This window comes from Mustelus asterias, chromosome 11 (genome assembly GCF_964213995.1).
Source record: "Mustelus asterias chromosome 11, sMusAst1.hap1.1, whole genome shotgun sequence".
NCBI lineage: Eukaryota > Metazoa > Chordata > Chondrichthyes > Carcharhiniformes > Triakidae > Mustelus > Mustelus asterias.
This window is the reverse complement of record NC_135811.1, coordinates 91,483,549-91,506,165: the sequence shown is the minus strand read 5'-3', so window position 1 is coordinate 91,506,165 and position 22,617 is coordinate 91,483,549. Positions and strand designations below refer to the sequence as shown.

General features: G+C 45.1%; 1 protein-coding gene across 5 annotated transcripts in view; it reads right to left on the bottom strand.

Annotated features, from left to right (window-relative positions):
* Nucleotides 1-22,617, bottom strand: part of acbd4 (acyl-CoA binding domain containing 4) — a 123,376-nt gene that overhangs the window by 15,168 nt on the left and 85,591 nt on the right. For all 5 annotated transcript variants that reach the window (XM_078223948.1, XM_078223951.1, XM_078223947.1 and 2 more), the window contains 2 exons: nucleotides 21,576-21,626; nucleotides 14,510-14,632 (listed from right to left, as the gene is read on the bottom strand). In XM_078223948.1, the coding sequence (XP_078080074.1) occupies nucleotides 14,519-14,632; nucleotides 21,576-21,626 (165 nt within the window). In that variant the 3' untranslated portion in view covers nucleotides 14,510-14,518. The remainder of the gene's footprint in view (nucleotides 1-14,509; nucleotides 14,633-21,575; nucleotides 21,627-22,617) is intronic.

Sequence of the window (22,617 nt, the reverse complement as noted above, 5' to 3'; positions counted from 1 at the left end):
GCTATTTATTTCCTGCTCAGCTGTTTTTATTGCATTTAAATTATATCATGAGGTATCTAGGGGAAGGCGACGGCCTAGTGGTATTATCGCTAGACTATTCATCCAGAAACTCAGTTAATGTTCTGGGGACCCGGGTTTGAATCCCGCCACGGCAGATGGTGGAATTAGAATTCAATGAAAAAAAAAATCTGGAATTAAGAATCTACTGATGACCACGAAAACATTGTCGATTATCAGAAAAACCCATTTGACTAGAAGGAAAGGGTGGCTGACACAACACCACCTGGAAGATTCCCTCTGAGCCACTCACTATCCTGACTTGGAAATGTCTAACTTTCTTCACTGTCACTGGGTCAAAAATCTGGAATGTTCGCCCTAACAGCACTGTGGGGTGTACGTACACCACACGGATTGCTGCAGTTCAAGAAGGCAGCTCACCACTACCTTCTCGAGGGCAATAAATGCTGGCCTAGCCAGTGACACCCACATCCCATGAATGAATAAAAAAGCACTCTCAAAAAATTGTCAGGACAGAGACAGCAAATGGAGGGATGGGATCTCTATGTGGGAAGGCCGTCTCTCAGTTCTCTGGGGCATCCACACTGCTGGAAGGGCTTACAGAGATATATTCTTCCCAGCAGAATGGGAGAGGCCTGTCTCAGACACTAGGCAGGTATGGCTAGAAATGGCTGAGGAGGTGAGCAGAAGGAGCTTCGCCCCTCACTCATGGATAAGATGCTGAAAGAAGTTTAATGACCTCAATGGGTCGGGAAAGGTGCGTGCCACATTCAAATGCCAACCTCCTCACTTTGACTTTCCCAGTCTACTCCCATGCACCAATCCTCAGACCCAACACACACAGTTATTTTGCCCACATTCCTCTCAAGCCAGATCCTCACATCCTAACCTGAACAACCAGCCTTGACACATACCCTCACTGCCACTTACACTCATCCCTCACCGTCACCCTCACCAAACTTGTCATCCCACCCTCTCAAAACTATTTGACTTTCACATTCATACCTCTCTGCTTGGAGAAGGGAGTCATGATGTGGAGATGCCGGCGTTGGACTGGGGTAAGCACAGTAAGAAGTTTCACAACACCAGGTTAAAGTCCAACAGGTTTATTTGGTAGCACAGAGAAGGGAGCACAGAGAGAGGCAAAGAAGTGGGGATGACCCACATTGCCACCTTGACTGCTGTGAAGGAGGCAGCAATGGAGCCCAGCCGAGTGATGGAGTGCAAGGCCACTGGAGAAGGAGAGATGAGGGTCCACCAGATACCCAGTGACAGAATTAGCTATCACACATCTCATGGCACATCACAATCACTCATGCAGACTTGATGTCAGCAGTTACTGAACTGTGGCCATCAGCACAATAATGACTTTGAACCCTTCTCCTTTTGCAAGCTCTATTTCATCTCCTTCATCTGCCACAGGTCCATCAGGAGCAGGCCCGGGTGGAGGCCATGCACTCCGAGGAAGCGAACCCACACGATTCACGTACACCCTCCACCTGCTCAGATGCACACACCCTGGTGGGGCCTCTATAGCAGGTTGTCACATCACGGCTGAGGAACTGTTGGAGACAGCAGTGGAAAACCTTCAAGCTGGACGGAGAAGCTGTGCCTCAGGCTATTCTCGTGCAGCAGCAGCAGAAAATGTTCGGTAAGCATTTCCAGAGACACTGCAATACTGGACAGAGATTGCAGGAGCCTGTCTCTACCCGAGTGCCATGTTATCCCAGGGCTTTGCACTAATCTCCATCTGCAGGGAGCATTGGACACATCAGGCAAATGGGTCCACGCTGGCCCCTCACCAGTGACCTGAACACAGTCTGCCAGTTATAGAGTCATAGAGGTTTACAGCATGGAAACGGGCCCTTCAGCCCAACTTGTCCATGCCACCCAGTTTTTTTCACCACTAAACTAGTCCCAATTGCCCACATTTGGCCCATATCCCTCTATACCCATCTTACCCATGTAACTGTCTAAATGCTTTTTAAAAGACAGAAATTGTACCTGTCTCTACTACTGCCTCTGGCAGCTCGTTCCAGACACTCACCATCCTCCAAGAGAAAAAATTGCCCCTTTGGACCCTTTTGTATCTCTCCCCTCTCACCTTAAACCTATGCCCTTTAGTTTTAGATTCCCGTACCTTTGGGAAAAGATGTTGATTATCTACTTTATCTATAGACCTCTATAGGATCACCCCTAAGCCTTCTATGCTCCAGAGAAAAAAGTCCCAGTCTATCCAGCCTCTTCTTATAACTCAAACTATCAAGTCCCGGTAGCATCCCAGTAAATCTTTTGCCACAGGGTGGAGGAAAGCCTCAGCTTGGCCATTCGCACACTGCTGAAGAGCAGCACAGCGCTGAAGAGCAGCACAGCGCTGAAGAGCAGCACAGCGCTGAAGAGCAGCACAGTGCTCTCCAACTCCTGACTAGCATGGACGTGCGAGTGAACTACAAGAGGAAGGATAGAGAAAGGGCACATGCAAGTGGGAACTCTGCCCAAGTCACTTTCACTCCTCCCCCTCCATCTGCTGCCCTCAGTCAGAGCTCCGCATGCAGCCTCGTGTCCTGGCAAGTCAGCCTCTCCACAATTGCAAGTGGGGCAAGCTTTAGCAGCACCTTCACAGGCTCGGAGACTCAAAGTATATTGCCCATGAGCAACTGAACAGTCAATACAGGTAAACAAGCAGTCTGCCTCCAGCTCTACTGAAGCCACAGAGATTGCAGCATTATGTGATAGGGAAAAGAAGAGAAAGAGTTTGTAGTTTCACAAGGAAAGCCACTTGGGTTTATAGAAATCTGTTAAATGCATCAAATTTATTGTCAACGTTAAATGCAGTATAAAGTCTCCATTGTCCAATTTTCTCCATTGCTGTCTCCTGCCTGCCCAATGGCCACCACCTTGAGAAAAATGATATGCTGAGAGTACAGGACTCTCAGAGGGTGTCAGTTAAATAAATTGACTGCAGGAATGCCTTGTGTTAGCTGGGGGGTGATGCGGGGTTGAGGAGCAGTATGGTCACCATTAGACTTTTAATTTTTTAGTGAATTAAAATTCCACCTTCTGTCATGGTGGGATTTGAACTTGAGTCGCCAGAGCATTACTCTGGGTCTCTGGATTACTCCTCCAGCGACGATATACCAGTGCACCGCCGCTTCCCCTGTAAGGTCAGCGGATAACTTGCTTGGAGGTGTAAATATCCATGGGAGCTGTGGTGCAGAACGAAGGCAGCATGACTGCTTCCTGGGTATCTTGCAGAGACACGCATGATGATCGTCGGGAACTGAAGTATCAGCCAGGCGGGAGGGGCTGTAAAATCCTGGCCTTGCTGTTGATGGTGTTTTTTGCTACTGCCATTCTTATTCTTCATCAGAGGTCCAAGGTAGAGCCGCTTCCATGTTGCTGTGAAGGCTGGCAGCTGCGAATTGTGGATCCAAGTCAATAAAATTCCAAGGTAACAGGAATGACCTCCAAAGTCTTGGAAGTCATCTCCAAAGCAGTGAATGCAAACTCCCAGGGCAAATCACGTGAGCAGTAGCCTTTCGCTTAGCTGAAGAGGCAACAGTCAAAGTTCACCATTTAAAAGCTTTCAATCCTGCTCATTTTAGATTCCTGTCAATTCCTGCTTTGCTCTCACTCTGTTGGTCCTGGGGATTTTTCGACTGCTCACAGTTAACTTCAGAATCCACAGATTAAATTCACAGTCAATTGGCTTTTTTCGATATCTAAATTGCTGGCCCACCTGTTCCATGGGGGCTTCCTGTGCGCTTGGAGAGTCATGGCCCAGTTAAATGTGAAAGTCAGCAACTTACTGCCGGCTTCTGGAGACACTAGTATTTTTTGATCGTTTAACCTTCAACGCAATGAAGTCTGCTCCACCACCCCGCCCCTTTCTGGGTTAAAGTGCCCTCCAGTTGTGTCCAATGTTTGCTTTAAACTGTGAGTACATAGCCAGGCAGCAATTCAGTTCACAAACAGGCTGTCCACAAGAAGCAACCCCTTTAACATGTGCGGCCTCTTAAAGGGACCACGCACTACATCAAACAGGCCGTGCACAGTGATGGATAATGAGGGGCAACATTGCTCACACCCACAAATTTTCAGCTATTACTGAAATTGGTATTAATGTAATTCTGATGTTATTACAAATCTTCAATGATTGTTAAATGGCTATTCAATGGCAGCCTTCATTAGAATGCACATGCAGACAAGTCAGCCTGTCAGGAAAGAAGTGCTAATTGACTTTTATGTTAAATGGACATGTATAAATAGTACCTGCATTAATACAGTGCTTTATCACATCAAAACGTGTCAAGGTCTGCTTTAATGCCTGGTACTCGTGTTACTCAATGATTCAAAAGCTGTAGTTAGCAGATTAATCGTATAAAACACAACAATGGTTTAGGTCGGTAACAAATTGTTACGGATTTTCAGACGTATGACTACGACAGTAAGAACAATTCTTGGCGATTTCATTAACCTCAAAATATAATTAAAAATAGATTACTAAAAAAATGTGTTTTGGCGACTTTATAAATCTTGTAAACTAAACCCAGTGTACCGCTGATAATAATGGAGTCATGTTTGTACTAAAACATCTGAAGTAACTAATCACTTTAGTCAAGCAATGTGGGAATTCAGTCCAAAGATGTGCAGGTTAGGTGGATTGACCACGCTAAATTGCCCTTCATGTGTCCCAAAGATTTGTAAATTAGGGGGATTAGCGTGGGGCTACGGGGATAGGACCTGGGTATGATGCTCTCTCGGAGAGTCACTGCAGACTCCATGGGCTGGATGGCCTCCTTCTGCACTGGGGGGATTCTACGAAATTCTATGAATAATAAATTAAATTATTGGATAAATATGGAGTAAATACTTGAAATTGGGGAGCAAACTGAATTACAAAATGAATGAACATACAATATAAATTTATTTTACAAAACCTGGCCCAATCCTACACTGGACAGTTATTTCACACTCAGGACCATCAGGCAAACTGCTAATATATTTTAAATAGCGACAATCATGCATAACATTTGTTATTTTAAAGTTACCTCAGGATGCATTGTGAAGCACAGTGGTTAGCACTGTTGCCTCACAGCATCAGGGACCTGGGTTCAATCAATTCTGACCTCAGGGACCATCGGTATGGAGTTTGCACTTTCTCCCCACATCTGCCTGGGTTTCCTCCGGGTGCTCCGGTTTCCTCCCACAGTCCAAAGATGTGCAGGTTAGGTTGATTGGCCATGCTAAATTGTCCCTTAGTGTCCCAAGAGGTGTAGGACAGGGAGATTAGTGGGGTAAATACATGGGGTTACGGGGATAGATCATAGAATCCTACAGTGCAGAAGGAGGCCATTCAGCCCATCAAGTCTGCACAGACCACAATCCTACCCAGACCCTATCCCCATGCATTTACCCTAGCCAGTCCCCATGACACCGAGGGGCAATTTAGCATGGCCAACCCACCTAACCAGCACATCTTTGAACTACATCCAGGGCCTAGGTAAGATTCTCTGCGGAGAGTTGATGCAGACTCAATGGGCCGGATGGCCTCTTTTTGATCTGTAGGGATTCTCTGTTCTTAAACGAGACAAGCTACATAATGCAGACAATATACACTTAAGTCTTAGAAACGGGAGATTGACATTTGAGAGACTACCTGACATTTTTCTAAGTTTGTTAGTTTGTTGAAAAGAGAATCAAAAGGCACATCAGAAAACCGTACACCAGTAAAATGCCGTATCCTTTGCAGGAATAATCTCTGAAATTTGGGGGAGGTAGTGGTGTAGTGGTATTGTCACTGGATCTGGGGCAAGATCTGGGGATTCGGGTTCAAATCCCACCATGGCAGATGGTGAAATTGGAGTTCAATAAAAATCTGGAATTAATAGTCTAATGATGATCATGAAACCATCGTCAATTAACGTAAAAACCCATCTGGGTCACTAATGTCCCTTCGGTTCGGAAATCTGCAGTCCTTAACTGGTCTGGCCTACATGTGACTCCAGAGCCACAACAATGTGGTTGACAGTCAAATGTCTCCTGAAATGGAGAGCAGTTAGGGATGGACAATAAATGCTAGCCCAGCCAGCGACGCTCATGTCCCGTCAATGAATGACACAAAATGAATCTGTAGGGATGTAAAAGGTGGTTGAAAAGTAAAGGTCAATCAGCATGGATTCAGGAAAGGGAGACCATGTGTAATCAACCTGTTGGAGATTATTTTTGAAGTAGTAATTTGCATGATGCATATGCACTTGATTTTGACTTGGATTTTCAGAGTGCTTTCCATTAGCAAATAGTGGCTAGAATGTTATGAAAGCTACAAAGAGCATGGGGGATCGAGAAGAGATCTCCCTGTAGCCTTCAGGGAGCACGAACTCCCTTACTGTGCGAGTGGAGGCTCACCCAATGGGAAGTGAATAGTGGGGCGTTAAAATCCGTTGCTTCAGCCCACACCATTATTCTGTAGGTCCCCAGGAATTGACTTACATGCCGCAAACCGTGGGCACGGCTAACCAATTATACAATCCCTACAGGGCAGGGAAAGGCCATTTGGCCCATCGAGTCTGTACCCACCACAATCCCACTCAGGCCTTATCCCTGTAACGCCATGTATTCACCCTGCTCAGCCCCTTGACACCAAGGGTCAATTTAGACCAATCCACCTAATTTGCATGTCTTTGGGCTACAGGAGGAAACCGGAGCACCCAGAGAAAATCCACACAGGCCTGGGGAGAACGTGCAAATGCCACACAGTCACCCAAGGCTGGAATTGAACCTGAGTCCTTGGCACGGTGAGGCAGCAGTGCTAATCACTGTGCCACCGTGCTGCCTGATCTTTCTTGTGTTATCTTTAAAGGATTTTTGGTGATCGAAGACTGGCCTCGGTGGAATTAATCAAATCATAAAATCCCTACAGTGCTGGAGGGGCCATTTGGCCCATCGAGTCTGCACCAGTCTGCACCTTACCCAGGGGCACACCCCTGCTCTATCCCTGTAACCCCAGACATTTATCATGGCTAATCCATCTAACCTAGACATCTTGGACACTAAGGGGCAATTTAGCATGGCTAATCCACCTAACCTGCACATTTTTGGAGTGTGGGAGGAAACCGGAGCATCTGGAGGAAACCCCATGCTTTAAAGTAAGAACTTGCCAAAAGGTGGACAATGACACTGGATAGAATATTGTCTTAAAAGCAGGATAGGTTTCTATGGGCAATGGGTTAGTTCTGAGATTTTTAAAAATCCGTATTAACAGGTCTCCTGAGATATTTGTTCCCAGTGGGATGGATGAAAATCCATTTTATAAGCTGAAGCACAGTGCCTTAAAACACACAATGCAGAGTTGTGCGATTAAAGAGCAGCTGTACATCAACTCAGCTTGTCTTTAAGGACACAGATTTGATCGTGGTAATGTCTTTAAATTAATTACAAGATATGGGGAATTCCTGAGTCTTGTAGTTGATTGGAAGGTACGTTTTGTTGCTGTGGGTGTTTTTTTGGTAGAATGGAAATAGTTGACTTCATTTGCTCTGTTTTAAAAAAAAATGTTTAAAACGTGGCACAGAAAATTTAAGTGTGACAAATGGTGATGGACATGTTTCAAAACAGCTCTATATACACACATCTCTGGTGGTATTGATCAGAGCGGTTAAGACCTCATGCTGCTACAAGTGAGTATGCTGTCATGTCAAAGTAGAAGGTTGCACTCTCCTTTAAGAGAAATGAGAAAGAAATCTTTTAGTGAGCTCTTACAAAGAGATAGTGGAGAAGCGATTTTTGATTGCTTCCTGGAAAATGCCATGTCCAGTATTTTCTATACACTGTACAGAGTATTTTCCTCATCATTGTAGGTAGCAGAATAATGCATTCAGACAAATAAATCTCTGCATGAAACATAGGAACAAGCTCTTTAACCTCAGTGCTGCTTTGTAGGTCTTTACAGCAAGAATTGCATAAAATGCTAGAAAAGATTAAACTAATTTACATCTTTTTTACTTTACCAAATATTTCTGCAACAATATTTAGCATTCCCTAAAGGCTCTGCCTGGATGTTTATCCAGATGTTCATTCAGAAACTCCCTCCAAATTTGAATAATGATACAGTCCTTCCACTATTTATCATGATTTAAAATAAAATCAGAGATAATGGATAGAAAGAAAGGAAATTCAATTGACGAAAGCATCTTAAATACATTGCAACATATAAAATGTAAAAGGTGGCGATGTCAGTGAGGGTTCTGTGCGGGTGATGGCAATGAGATCACAGAATCCCTACAGTGCAGAAGGAGGCCATTTGGCCCATCAAGTCTGCACCGGCCACAATCCACCTATTCCCCCTAAACCCATGCATTTATCCTAGCTAGTCCCCCTGATACTAAGGGGCAATTTAGCATAGCCAATCCACCTAACCTGCACATCTTTGGACTGTGGGAGGAAACCGGAGCACCTGGAGGAAACCCACGCAGACATGAGGAGAACTTGCAAGCTCCACACAGACAGTCACCCAAGGCTGGAATTGAACCCGGGTCCCTGGCTCCGTGAGATGTAGTGGGAGTAAGAGGATAGACAGAATCAAGAGCGAGGAGATTAGGGGTTATGGAAAAAGGGACCAGTGAGTTTTCCATAGTGTATTTCCCCATTTCCGCCATGAGGAAACATGACCTACAGTCAATGGTGGTTGCTCTCCCTGCTACATCACAGCACCCACCACCTCCTATCTGAAACAAAACCTAAAGAGAGGGCAAGTAGAAAGAAGCAGAAAGTGAACAGAAATGCAGCGGAGAAAAGACAGCGTGAGCGACAAAAGATGACAGACAGCTAACAGAGATCATGGGAGAGATCACATGTGCTGACATAAATGAATGATGCCATGGGAGATCTTCAAGTTACTAAAATGTAGCAGCAGTAAGCTCAGTCTGCATTTCTTGTCTATGAGATCTCACTCTCCCACTTGTGCAGCACTCAACTTTGTGTCACACTTTATTTGCAGTGTGCTTACCTAACTATTGGAAGAATATTATTGCTCTTCAGAGGGCAGAGAGATAAGAAACAGAGGTAGTTCTGAGTACGAGGAATTTAAGTTAGGAGGAAAGAAATTTAGTTTATTACAAGCAGGCTTACATTAACACTGTAATGAAGCTACAGTGAAAATCCCCGAGTCGCCACACTCCAGCACCTGTTCAGGTACACAGAGAGAATTTAGCATGGCCAATGCACCTAACCAGCATGTCTTTCAGATGTGAGAGGAAACTGGAGGACCCGGAGGAAAACCACACAGACACAGGGAGAACGTGAGGATTCTGCACAGTCAGTGACCCAAGCCAGGAATTGATGAGGCAGCAGTGCTAACCGCTGAGGGGAAAATAAAGCTTGTTTTCTTTGGAAAGCTGTGATTGAGTTGTAATTTTCCTCATTACAAAATTGACAAAACTGATCCAGGCAAATATGGTTCACGATGGTGATGCATCTGAATATTAATTCTAACTTCGGAGTAAGGAGAGAATACAAGTTACAATATAATGCAAAAGAGCAACAGAAAATAAACGATTAGAATGATCACTGAAGCAGACAGTAGAAGTGGATTCAAGAGACTTGGAAAGAGATGGGATTAAGGATACGTGAACCTGGAAAAAAGGGCCGACTTTCTTGGACCAAATTAGCTTTCTCCTTGAACCTAAACTTCTTGTAGTGTATAACAGGAAGCAATAGATGCATGACCCACCATGCCCCCAATCCACAGCAATTAAACTGAAATTAGGCACATTCACAGTGGTTTGGGGTCGAGTTTCACAAATTTACTAATTTAACACCCCCCCCCAACCCTCTCCCCACTTTTTAACGTATGTGTCGGGAAGAGCGGAGGGTTTCAATATCTGGCTCAATGTCTCTAAAAAATAGTGAACTTCACCAAAGGTTGTGTTTCCCTATTTTGTATCCTAGCACAGACGCTGACAGCCAGCGTACTGTCTTGATGAGTGATAAAATTCACAATGATTGATGATTAGGATTTAAGGTCAAAAATATTGGACCGTTGACCCACTAGATAACGACACATCTTTATAGCCACTTCAAAAAAAATAATGATTTCACTCATTTATTAATAGGGATATCAACACAGCTAAAAACATCAACTCTGTGTGTACGTGTGTATATCAGTCAGGAGATGGCACAGTGTTGAAGCATGTGTGCAAAAATATCATTAATAATAAAGACACACAGTGGCACTCCTCCTCATAACATCCAGCAGAGTACAATTTCTACACAAACCCTGCGATAGCTAGCAGTGAATGAAAGACTGGGTTCAAGGACTGTACATATACCAGTTCAGGATTTTTACTTTCTGATCAGAGCAGCAGAGACTGGTAAATAAATTCTCCAGTAGTTCTGTTGCTTGTGCTAAATTATTAACCATTAACCACACAATTTTATTCATTGGTTGACCAGTGATTTAGCTGTGGTAGGTACACGGACAGTGCAGTGAAACATCACAAAGCAATACCACTGAACTGGTTAATATGTTATCCAGCAGCAAGAAAGAACATTAGACTAGAATTTGTATATCATGTCCCTCAAAAATGTTCCAAAGAACTACCACATACAGTGAGACATTTTGAAGTACAATCATTGTTGTGTAGGCATCTTAGTTTCACACTCTAGAGACTTGGGCCCGGATTCTCCAGTCCTGCTGCAGTGAATGGAATTTTGGCTGAGGGCCAAATCCTTTATTCTCGCTGGCAGCAGTGGTGGCTGTACGAGATTGGAGAATCCCAGCCTTGAGCACTCAATCTAGGCTGACACCCCAGTACAGTACTGAGGGAGTGCAGCATAGTCAGAGGAACCGCTTTTGGATGCGCTGTTAAATTGAGACCTTGTCTGCCTAATCGAGTGGTTGTAAAGAATCCTAGGGCACGAAATGCAGGGGAGTTCTGGCCAGTAACCTGGCCAATGTTTATTCTCAATGTTTTCATTGCCAGAAGGATGGAGTGTAAAAACACAGAGGTTATGTTGCAGCTGTATAAGGTGCTGGTGAGGCCACACCTGGAGTACTGTGTACAGTTTCGGTCTCCTTACCTGAGAAAGGATCTACTGGCACTGAAGGGGGTGCAGAGGAGATTCATTAGGTTGATTCCAGAGTTGAGAGGGTTGGCTTATGAGGAGAGACCAAGTAGACTGGGACTATACTCATTGGAATTTAGAAGAACGAGAGGGGATCTTATAGAAACATACAAAATTTTAAAGGGAATAGATAAGATAGAAGCAGAGAGTTGTTTCCACTGGAGGGTGAAACCAGAACTAGGGGGCATTGCCTCAAAATAAGGGGGAGCAGATTGAGGACTGAGTTGAGGAGGAACTTCTTCACCCAAAAGGTTGTGAATCTGTGGAATTCTCTGCCCCGTGAAGCAGTTGAGGCTACCTCATTGAATGTTTTTCAGGCAAAGATAGATAGATTTTTGAACAGTAAAGGAATTAAGGGTTATGGTGAGCGGGGTGGGTAAGTGGAGCCGAGTCCACGAAAAGATCAGCCATGATCTTATTAAATGGCGGAGAAGGCTCGACGGACCAGATGGCCTACTCCTGTTCCTAGTTCTTATTATGTTCCCCAACCAACATCGCTAGAAAAAAAAAAGAGTCTGGCCATAAGCACATTGCTGTTTGTTGGATCTTACTGTGCACATACAGACTACCGTGTTTCCTACATTACAACAGTGACAACACTTCAAAATTACTCTATTAGCTGTACAGTGTTTGGGATGTCCTATGGTCATGAAGGATGCCATATATGTGCAAGACTTTCTTTTTAATATCTCATCCAAAAGACGACACCATGACAATGTGGCACTCCTGAAGGATTGTAGGGCGGCATAGTGGCACAGTGGGTAGCACTGCTGCCTCACAGCACCAGGGACCCAGGTTCAATTCCGGCCCTGTGTCACTGTCTGTGTGGAGTTTACACATTCTCCCCGTGTCTGCGTGGGTTTCCTCCGGTTTCCTCCCACAGTCCAAAGATGTGCGGATTAGGTGCATTGGCCATGCCAAATTGCCCCTTAGTGTCCTGGGAGGCGTAGGTTAGAGGGATTAGCGGGGTAAATATGTGGGGAAGGACCTGGGTGGGATTGTTGTCGGTGCAGACTCGGTGGGCCGAATGGCCTCCTTCTGCATTGTAGGGATTCTATGATACTCTGAAATGGCCATGCAAGCCGCTCAGTTGTATTTGAGGTGGTAGCTCACCACTGCCTCCTATTGGCCCTTCAGCTTCAAAGGTCAACCCACAACATCCTTAATTAGATCAAGGGTTCAAAGGCAGCACTTGTGACTGAACCCACAACTTCTCTCTGCCCAGCAACCCAACCCTTTGGCCATTAATTGGCCAATTCAGGGAAAATCAGACCTGGATGACTGTTCCCCATACTGTGCAGGTGTCTGACTCCCACTTTATCATGAATGTGGGGTTCTGAATCATGTGGGGAAAATCCTGCTCATAAATGCTACTTGCTTCTCTACGGATGCTGCCTGCCCCTTGGAGTATTTCCAGCATTTTCTCTTTTTCCCCCCAATTGTTTTTAGTCTTGTGTGGTACGGTAGTATTACCCACGACTAAAGATAGGGGTGACATGGTGGCACAGTGGTTAGCACTGCTGCCTGACTGTGCCAGGGGGCCAAGTTCAATTCTGGCCTCGGGTCACTATCTGTGCGGAGTCTGCACGTTCTCTCCTTGTCTGCGTGGGTTTCCTCTGGGTGCTTTGGTTTCCTCCCACACTCCAAAGATGTGCAGGTTAGGTCGATTGGCCATGCTAAATTGCACCTTCATGTCAGGGGGATTAGCAGGATAAATACGTGAGTTTATGAGGATAGGGCTTGGGTGGGATTGTTTTTGCTGCAAGCTCGACAGACAAATTGCCTCCTTCTGCACTGTAGAGATTCTATGATCACCCCTTAATCTTCTATGTTTGATGGAATGCAAGTCTAGTCTAATCAACTTGTGCATCTAAATTAACAACTTTTAGCCCTATGCTAGCAGTTTTCACACTAACCAAGTTAAAAAGATACGAGACAGCTTATCTGAAGGGAATTCACACTGCTGCATTCTTTGGCAAGATCGGAATAATTTTGCGAGGGTAATTCTTCGGTTAATATGAATTGGAACAAATTCACGAACATACAAACAATGACGGACGTGGTTCATTAAAATACCACCGTGTGCATCGCAATACATACTTTTGCCACCTCACCCTGAACCATGCAAATTTACAGCAGGATAAGGTCAAGAGTATGACTACACCTTATTAGAAGCCGTGCCCAGGTCAGAATAAATACCTTATTTCACTGCCATTTCCACTAGGTGGCTGAGTAAAAGCTCACAATGCTTGCCAATACCACAATAGTTGTCCAAACTAGAGTTCTGCTGGGAAAAAAAAAGAAAACACGTCGAAGCTTTTCATCTTGCACTCATCAGGACACTTTGGAGAATACTGCTATTCTCACCAGGTGTCCTGATGAGTTCAAGACAAAAAGCTTTGACACGCTGTTGTTCTTTTCCCCAGAAATACCACAATGCCACCCATATTTCATCACATCTCTCGCACTCCATCTACTTTCGCAATTGTTAAGCATTGAAAGGAAGCCATTGCAATCACAACTGGCTCCGGTGTGAAAAATAGCCAGAAATAAGTTCAACACAGATGTCCCACAAAAAGTAACACAGCGAGCTTCATTTGTAACTTTATAGGAGCGAGGTTTTACTTTGTATTTGTAATAAGAGCTTTCCAAAACACACGATGGAATGAGGTTCGGTGGGTGGCGGGGTTGGGAGGTGGGGGCGGGGAGGTTGGCATGCCAAGTGGGAGATGGGATTTCATAAAACCCGGCTGCTGAGGCTGAGTCCAATTCACTAGGCCGGATAGCCTATCTGGAAGTATCCCAAGAAAAACAGCCACAAACTGCCCACCACAAAGCAATATTCACTTCACAAACCGTTTCTGAATCCCTTTAATTGTTGAGTAATTCAAGCTTGATCGTATTCATTTCCATTTGGAGCTGTCAGAGCCACGTGGGTGTGGCAAAGACTGCGGCTGGAACTGGCAACAACAGCCTAAAGGCTTCACATAAGGGGCGGACAAGGGAGACTGACGGTTATAAACAAATAGAACAGCGGCTTGTAAAAGGGGACTGGTGGCCAAGTTTTTTTTTTCCAGCACTTTGGGGTTATTTTGGGAAAGATCTCTGATTAAAATAAAATGCTTGTGCAACACTAATGCTTCCTCATGCCTTCCCCCCCCCCCCCCCCGCATTCCCCTGAGGCTCTGAATTCCCATATCAAATAATGGAGATTTCAGGCATTTCTGGGTGGGACCAACACTTTGTATGAACGGACACTTCCTAAAAACAGAATGCTGTAATGCAATACAATGTGTAGGCATAAAGCGACCCACATGGATCAAATGAACTGTAAAGAGGCTGAAACCCGAAGGGGATAAACACTTACCACAGTTTTTCAGCTCCTTCTTCTGCGAAGCAAAACTCGCACTATCCACTGGGCAATGAAAGGCCACACAACTACAAACAGCAGCGTCCGCCCTGATGGACTAAGCAGCCACCTGGAAGTTCTCTAGGAGACATAACAGAGTTCAATCTCATTCGAGGAATGGGTCAGCTCTGACAGGTGGTGATTTTCCAAAAGATTACAATAGTCATCAAATTGCATGCAAGTGAATTTGCAAGCAAACAGCACAAAGTACAATGGAAAGCTTTGGAATAGCAAAGAGTCCCAAACATACACCATCAATTACACTAGGAGCATGGATTAGATAGAATCCCTACAGTGCAGAAGGAGGCCATTTGGCCCATCGAGTCTGCACCGTCAACAATCCCAACCAGCCCCACGTAATCCCTCTGACGCTAAGGGGCAATCCCACCCAGACCTGTTCCCCATAACCCCAAGTATTTACCCTACTAATCCCCCTAACCTACATATCTTGGGACACTAAGGGGCAATTTAGCACGGCCAATCCACCTACTCCGCACATCTTTGGACTTGCAGTTAATAGGAGTAGACCAATGCCCATTTTAGTGCGTTAATTTAGTATAAACACTGCCAGTTGGGAGTGAAAGATCAGAGATCTGCCGTTCATCAAAAGGCTAGGATAAAAAGTACATTTGAAGAAGGACAAGAAAGAATGGAAGCTTTGCCGTGGAGCTATTTAGACTATTTCTTTGTCATCATGGCTGACTACCATCAAAGCCACTTGCCATTGTGTGAGGATTGAACATAAGAAATAGGAGGAGTGGACCATTTGGCCCATCGATGCTATGTCACCATTCAATATATTCATGACTGATCTTCTTCACTTTCCTGCCTGCTCCCTATAACCCTCGATTCTTTGAGAGGTCAAAAACCTATCAATCTCAGTCCTGAATACAATCAACAATGGGATAGATGGTGGACATTCCAAAGATTCACAACCCTCTGAATGGATCTATTTCTGCAGCTTTGTCCTAAATGATCCATCCCTTACTCTGAGGCTGAGCCAGAGGGAAACAACCCCTTAGTGTCCACCCTGTCAAGCCTCAAACAAGTGAGAGCAAGTCAGTTTTGACAGTCAGGCTGGGGGTACAAAGGGCATCGTAATGGATCTCCTGATATCTCAGTGGATAAATGCAAGTGCCATGGTAATGAGCAGTAGAGATGAGAATGTCTCAGGAATAAACCCAGTGCGGTGCGGTAGTTAATCACAACCAAGGTGGTGAAAAACGACCGCTCATTGGGAGTGAGAGAGAGTTCTTGCTGCTGATCATTATCCAGTGATGGAACAGGCATGTGTAAGATGCACTGCAGAAATTCACCAAAAATCCTTACGCAGCACCTTCCAAACCCACAACCACTTCCATCTAGAAGGACAAGGGCAGCAGATACATGCGAAGACCACCACCTGCAAGTTCCCCTCCAAGCCACTCACCATCCTGACTTGGAAATATATCGCTGTTCCTTCGCAGTCGCTGGGTCAAAATCCTGGAATTCCCTCCCTAACGGCATTGTGGGTCAACCCACACAACATGGGCTGCAGCGATTCAAGAAGGCAGCTCACCACCACCTTCTCAAGGGCAACTAGGAATGGGCAATAAAGTCAGTACGGTTTCAGTGGCTAAGAGCACAATCTCACGAGGTGGTTAAGGCAAGTGAGCCCACACAATAGCTTCCAAGACTTGTTAAAGACATGGTAAGCATGTCATTAATAATTAAATTGGCTTTGCGGCCTTTCTGGGCACGAAATCGATTTCGCCGGACAAACAGGCCGGTATGATCGGGGAAGGTGAAAAACCGGATGCGTTTCTCATTCTTTGCGACCCGCCCAATCTTACCCCCTCGCCTCGTTGAAAGCCAGGTAGGATGAGGTGATAAGATCACGACCTAAAGGTTGGATTACAGGTGGAGATTGCTAGATTTTGGGGATTAAAGTACAGCTGAGGGTTAAATAAGATATCAAGGTTGCAAAACATCTGATTCAGATCAGGGATGGGGATTATAGTCAATGGCAAGGAAGCAGAGATTTTGGCAGGATGGAAGATAAGTGGAGTTTTACGCCCCCGTTGTGACAGGGCGAACGGGAAATATGGCTAGCCATTCAAAAGCACATTGACTACAGCTGGACTGGAAAATCCCACTGGCAGGAGGGGCCATATAATTCCACCCAATGTCTTTGGCAGTGTCAACCATAGCGCACCTGATAACACTTCTGCTTCCAAAGCAGAAGGTTGTGGGTACAAATTAGTAAAATGAGCGCAAGATCCAGGCTGACACTCCAGTGCAATACAGAGCAAGTGCGACACTGTCAGAGGTGCCATCCTTCAGGTGAGACATCAAACCAAGACACTGTAGGCACTTTAAGGGGGATTTAAAAGGACCTCTGGCACTATTGCGAAACGGAGGGAAGGCCTCCTTGGCTTTCTGGTCAACATGTATCCCTCTACCAAAATGATCAGAACAGATTGTCTTGACATTATCACATGTCTATTCTTGAGACCTAGCTCCATACAAATGGGCTGCCATGTTTCCTACATTACAACAGTGATTACACTTCAAAGAATTTCACTGGTTATAAATCACTTATGAAATCCTGAAATAAAATAGTATATTTTGTTGCTCTTCCCTGACATCGTTCTGGAGGAAGTTATAACTCATCCAGAACCTGGGGGCGATGGAGGCCGTTTAGCGGGCTCCCCGCTGGGCGCCACGGCCTCCATGCATCTCCAGCCCCCATCAGGTGCGTCTTTGGTGGGGAGGTGGGGGGGGGGGGGGGGGGGGAGAGGCACATAAATTAGGTCGGAGGGGTAACCCACCACCTTCCTGCCCACCCCAAGCCAACCCCTATAATACACTAGATTGGTGGGTGCCGAAACTGGAAGTCCGCCTATGATACACGGGTAATGTGATGCCCACACCATAGTACAGTTGGCACGAATGGGCAGGTAGGTGTCGACAGGCCATTTTATCAGTGCTATATGAGAAAGGGCAGGAAAGGAAGCGAAGTTGGGGGGGGGGGGGGGGGGGGGGGGTGGCGGAGAGAGGTTGCCCTGCACACATCAAGGGCTTCCTGGGGCACTCACCACCTTCTTCAGGCTTTTTCTTGTAGTCCCGGCAGTACGCGCTACTGACCTCTGGCACTGCTGGCCACGGAGGGGCAGAAGACCCACTCTCATCTACTTTAGCACACTCTCAGCGTCTTATGGCTGCAGGGCAAACAGTCCACATGTCCCCCACAACTCACTCTCCCCCCTATAAAATGCAGCTACTTCTAACAAGCTCAAGCTGCTTTTCCACCTATCTTTGTGTCGTCAGCAAATGTGATTACAATATACATTGTACCTTCATCCAAGTCATTGGTGTCTTGTAAATAGTTGAGGCCCCAGCACGGATCCCGGTGGCACCTCACCAATTATAGCTTGTCAACCTGACAGTTAGCCAATCCTCTATCCATGCCAATATATTACTTTCTACACAATGTGCTGTGACCTCGTTCGGTAATTTTCACATTCTATTTTGTTCTGATTTAGTATTTTTTCTCTCAAGGCAAGGAAGGGGCTGGTTTTATCAATGTAATAGATCAAAACCCTTGACATCTGATAGGTGGTTTATAAACAATTTGAACTGCAATGATTTTATGAAATATGCCAATGTAAATGATTGAAAATTCATCAAAGCAAGAAAAAGAGAAGCGTGCTGTACATCAAATTCCAGAAGTATTGTCGGTGGGAGCTAAGGATGCAGTATCAGGATTGCAGAGTTAAATTTGTCTGATTGACACCTAGTGCCTGGAGATCACCAAGACATTTAGCTGAAATCAGTTTGACTGGAGTTCTCTTTTCTGGGTAATAATTTTAGCTTTCAAAAACAGGGTGCTGGATTTTATGAAACAGCAAACTCGAATTTCATCAGAGAATAAGCTTAAAGTGAGCAGGATTTGTCTCCCTTTGTAAAACACAACTTGAGGGCAACGTTCTGCATGGAAGCATCTCTTGAGATGCTTCCGTGCAGAACGTAACTATGTAACTGCAGCTGCTAGAACAAGCTTATTAATAGGACAGGCCTACAATAATCGTTCAAGTTCCCATGCTTTACTGAGAAGCATAGTCCAGAACTGTGTAAAAACAGGTCTTCCTTTCTCGAGTTTGTGCATCCTCCCCGTGTCTGCGTGGGTTTCCTCCGGGTGCTCCGGTTTCCTCCCACACTATAAAGATGGGTGGATTGACCGTGCAAAATTGACCCTTACTGTCAGCGGGATTAGCAGGGTAAATACTTGGGGTACGGGGATAAGACCTGGGTGGGATTGTTGTCGGTGTAGGCTCGATGAGCCAAATGGCCTCTTTCTGCACTGTAGGGATTCTATGACTCAATGCTGTAAATGTTGAAGATACTCATGTCAAATGGAATACGCAGGGAAGAGATGCCAATTTGTGCAGGCTGGTAAGGGCCTTTAATTTTATGAGTTCAACTTGTAGAAAATTTCGGGAAGGTCATTAAAGTTTCCACCACAGAAGGTAATAAGCCTTTTTGCTTCCAGGAGCCAAAGCAATTTGCTCCCAGCTGAAATATTTGACATTTCAGCTGGTGCAACAGATCCCTCTTGTGGGCAAGTTAGATTGGTTTGCACTGCAAAAAGGCTTGAATCCTTCCAGAGCAGTGGTTCCCAACCTTTGATATATGTCACAGCGCACCTAAAAGAAATTTGAGGAACGCCTCAATTTTCTCTGATCTATTTTCTCTGATCTACACTCTGGGGCGATTTTTAGCCTCCATTCGCTGTCAGAACAGCAACGCAGGCAGAAAATCCAGAGGCAATCAGCAAACGTGGGTTTCCATGTTTTGCTGTGCATGTGCGGATGGCAAAAAATCTGATCTTTTTTATTCATTCGTGGGACACGGGTGTCGCTGGCTGGCCAGCATTTATTGCCCATCCCTTGAGAAGGTGGTGGTGAGCTGCCATCTTGAAATGTTGCAGTCCATGTTCTGTGGGTTGACCCACGATGCCGTTAGGGAGGGAATTCCAGGATTTTGACCCAGCGACTGCGAAGGAACAGCGAATTTCCACCATAATAATGCTGATTCAGTTCCAGCTATCGCAAAACCTGAGCTGTTGACTTTAAAAAATGTAGACAATACAATATATATGTAAACCACATAAAGTGAACCTTGTTTTCCTTAAAAACACAGTTCACAAATAATTTATCCCGTTCATTCAAGATTTAATCGTTTGAAATGGTCATTAATATGAATATCGACTGTTTCTCTCCATAGATGCTGCCTGGTTATCTGGGTTTTTCCAGCATCATTCTCTTTATGTCAGATCTCCAGCATTTTGCTTTTCATAGAATCCCTGCAGTGCAGAAGGAGGCCATTAGGCCCACCTTGTCTGCACCGACCACAATCCCACCCAGGCCCTATCCCCATAACTCCATGCATTTACCGTAGCTTGTCCCCCGACACTATTTAGCATGGGCAATCCAACTAACCTGCACATCTTTGGACTGTGGGAGGAAACTGGAGCACCCGGAGGAAACCCATGCAGACACGGGGAGAATGTACAAAGGCCACACAGAGTGACCCAAGCCGGGAATCGAACCCGGGTCCCTGGCGTTGTGAGGCAGCAGTGCTAACCACTGTGCCACCATGCCGCCCAGAGTGGTTCCATTAATATTATGAGTACTATTACCTCAGGTAGAAAAATGACGTCTGAGGAAAAAAGCGATAACATAATTAAAAAGGAAAGAGGAGAAAGCTGAAGTGCAGGACAGAAGTCTCAGTATAATGCTATTCTCATTTCTAGGCATTAGCTAAACATAAGATGCAGGGAGGATGTTGGGGGGAGTCCAGAACCAGGGGTCACAGTCTGAGGATACATGGTAGACCATTTAGGACGGAGGTAAGGAGACATTTCTTCACCCAAAGAGTGATGAGCCTGTGGAATTCGTTACCACAGGAAGTAGTTGATGCCAAAACATTGAATGTATTCAAGAGGCGGCTGGATATAGCACTTGGGGTAAATGGGATCAAAGGTTATAGGGAAAAAGGAGGATTAGGATATTGAGTTGGATGATCAGCCATGATCGTAATGAATGGCGGAGCAGGCTCGAAAGGCCAAATGGCCTTCTCCTGCTTCTATCTTTCTATGACTATAGATACAAGTTACTGGCATGGTTTCAATATTATGATTTCCAGAACAGCAATTGCATTTTTTTTTACCTCTCTCTGCCTCTTTCTTGCCTCTTCCAGGGTTTTGAGTCCTTTCTGAGCTTTTGCTTTTTATGTGGGCTCATGGGACCTTTGTCTTCAGCTCCAAGTCCCGTTGGTCACGTGCATGGGCCTGACCAGCGTAAAAAAATCTAAATCGCGTATGTGCAGCTCTTTCCCAGCCTGCGCATGCACGGGACAGCTGAAATTCATCAGGTCTTGGAGAGACCGACCACAGAGCTGAAGATGAAAGTTAGTTTAGTTTAATTACATTAATTTTGAATCTTTCTTCATGGCACACCAGTTGGGAACCACTGCCCTAATGAATTGCTTTTTCATTACTTGCTATGTCTTCCTGTTTTCTCCATATTATCTTACTCCTAAATAAATGAGACAATCAGTTTAGCCTGAATTCATTGTTCTGAGTGGGGATATTTACTCTTTTTTGGTGAAGACATGCTGGAAATCCCCGGTGATCCCCACTGTACTATGCCATAGCCAAGGAGTAATGTATTAGTTCTGTATGATGCGTAAGGGCACAGAATTTAGTTCATAAGAGACTTAGGCTGTTGTGAACACAGTTAATAACAGGAAATAGCCTGAATCTTGGCAGGGGTCCACATCCACTGCAATTGGCAGCCTTTTCTTACTCCTGCTGTAAGGGGAGAGCACTTAATGAAGAAGAAAATATTTCAGAAAATGCCTCTTGCAGTGCCTTCACCCCTTTATAACTATGATGCCAAATAAACTAAGAGGATAAAAAGATATGCAGTTTGGTAGAAGATTATTAAATAAAATTGCTTTCATAACACTAGAGATTTTTCACCTTGTGTCCAGATGTTTTCAAGCATGGGGGTTGTAAGCCAGCTGTTTGCACCTGTAAGGAGACAGTAAAAATGTCTATTAACCATACGCATTGATCTCACACCTTAGTGAATTCCTATTAGTTCCAAGCAGGGAAGAGCACTCAAAAGAACATACTCAAGCTAGGAGGGATTTGTATTTCTGAGGTTGTCGACATAGAACTCAATAGCATACCCACAAGAGGATTATGCTGAAAATGAGCATATTTGTGGGAATCGGACTCTCAACGAGCAGCTGTGCATCAATTCCATGGTTTAATTTCTGGCCCTCTCACATTGCTATTTTAACAAGTGATTGTGGTGTGTAGTTAAAACTTCCCTCAGAAACGGGCTACATTTCCAAGTAAATGCTAAACTTTTCTACCCTGTCACCCAGTCATCGGTGGCACTGTGGCACAGTGGTTAGCACTGCCGCAACCCAGGGACCCAGGTTCAATTCCTGGCTTGGGTCACTGTCTGTGTGAAGTTTGCCCGTTCTTCCTCTGTCTGCGTGTGTTTCCTCCGGGTGCTCCGGTTTCCTCCCGTATTCCAAAGATGCGCGGGTTAGGCAGATTGGCCATGCTAAAGTGTCAGGGGAATTAGCAGAGAATATACGTGGGGTTATGGGGATAGGGCTTGGGTGGGATTGTTGTCAAAACTGGCTTGATGGGCTGAATGGCCTCCTCTGTACTGTAGGGATTCTCTGATTCAGTGAACATTCTTTTTTAATTTGAATATCATTAAGCCTTCAGTGGGGTGACACGGTGGTACAGTGGTTAGCGTTGCTGCCTCATTGCCAGGGACCCGGATTCGATTCCCGGATTGGGTCACTGTGTGTGGAGTTTCTTCTATCTGTGTGGGTATCCCCCGGCGCTCCGGTTTCCTCTCACAGTCTGAATGGTCAGGTACATTCCAGCGCCTGTTCGGGTCAGTGTGGCGACTAGGGGAATTTCGCAGTAATTTCATTGCAGTGTTAATGTAAGCCTTACTTGTGACTAATAAATAAACTTTAACTTTAAATAGGCA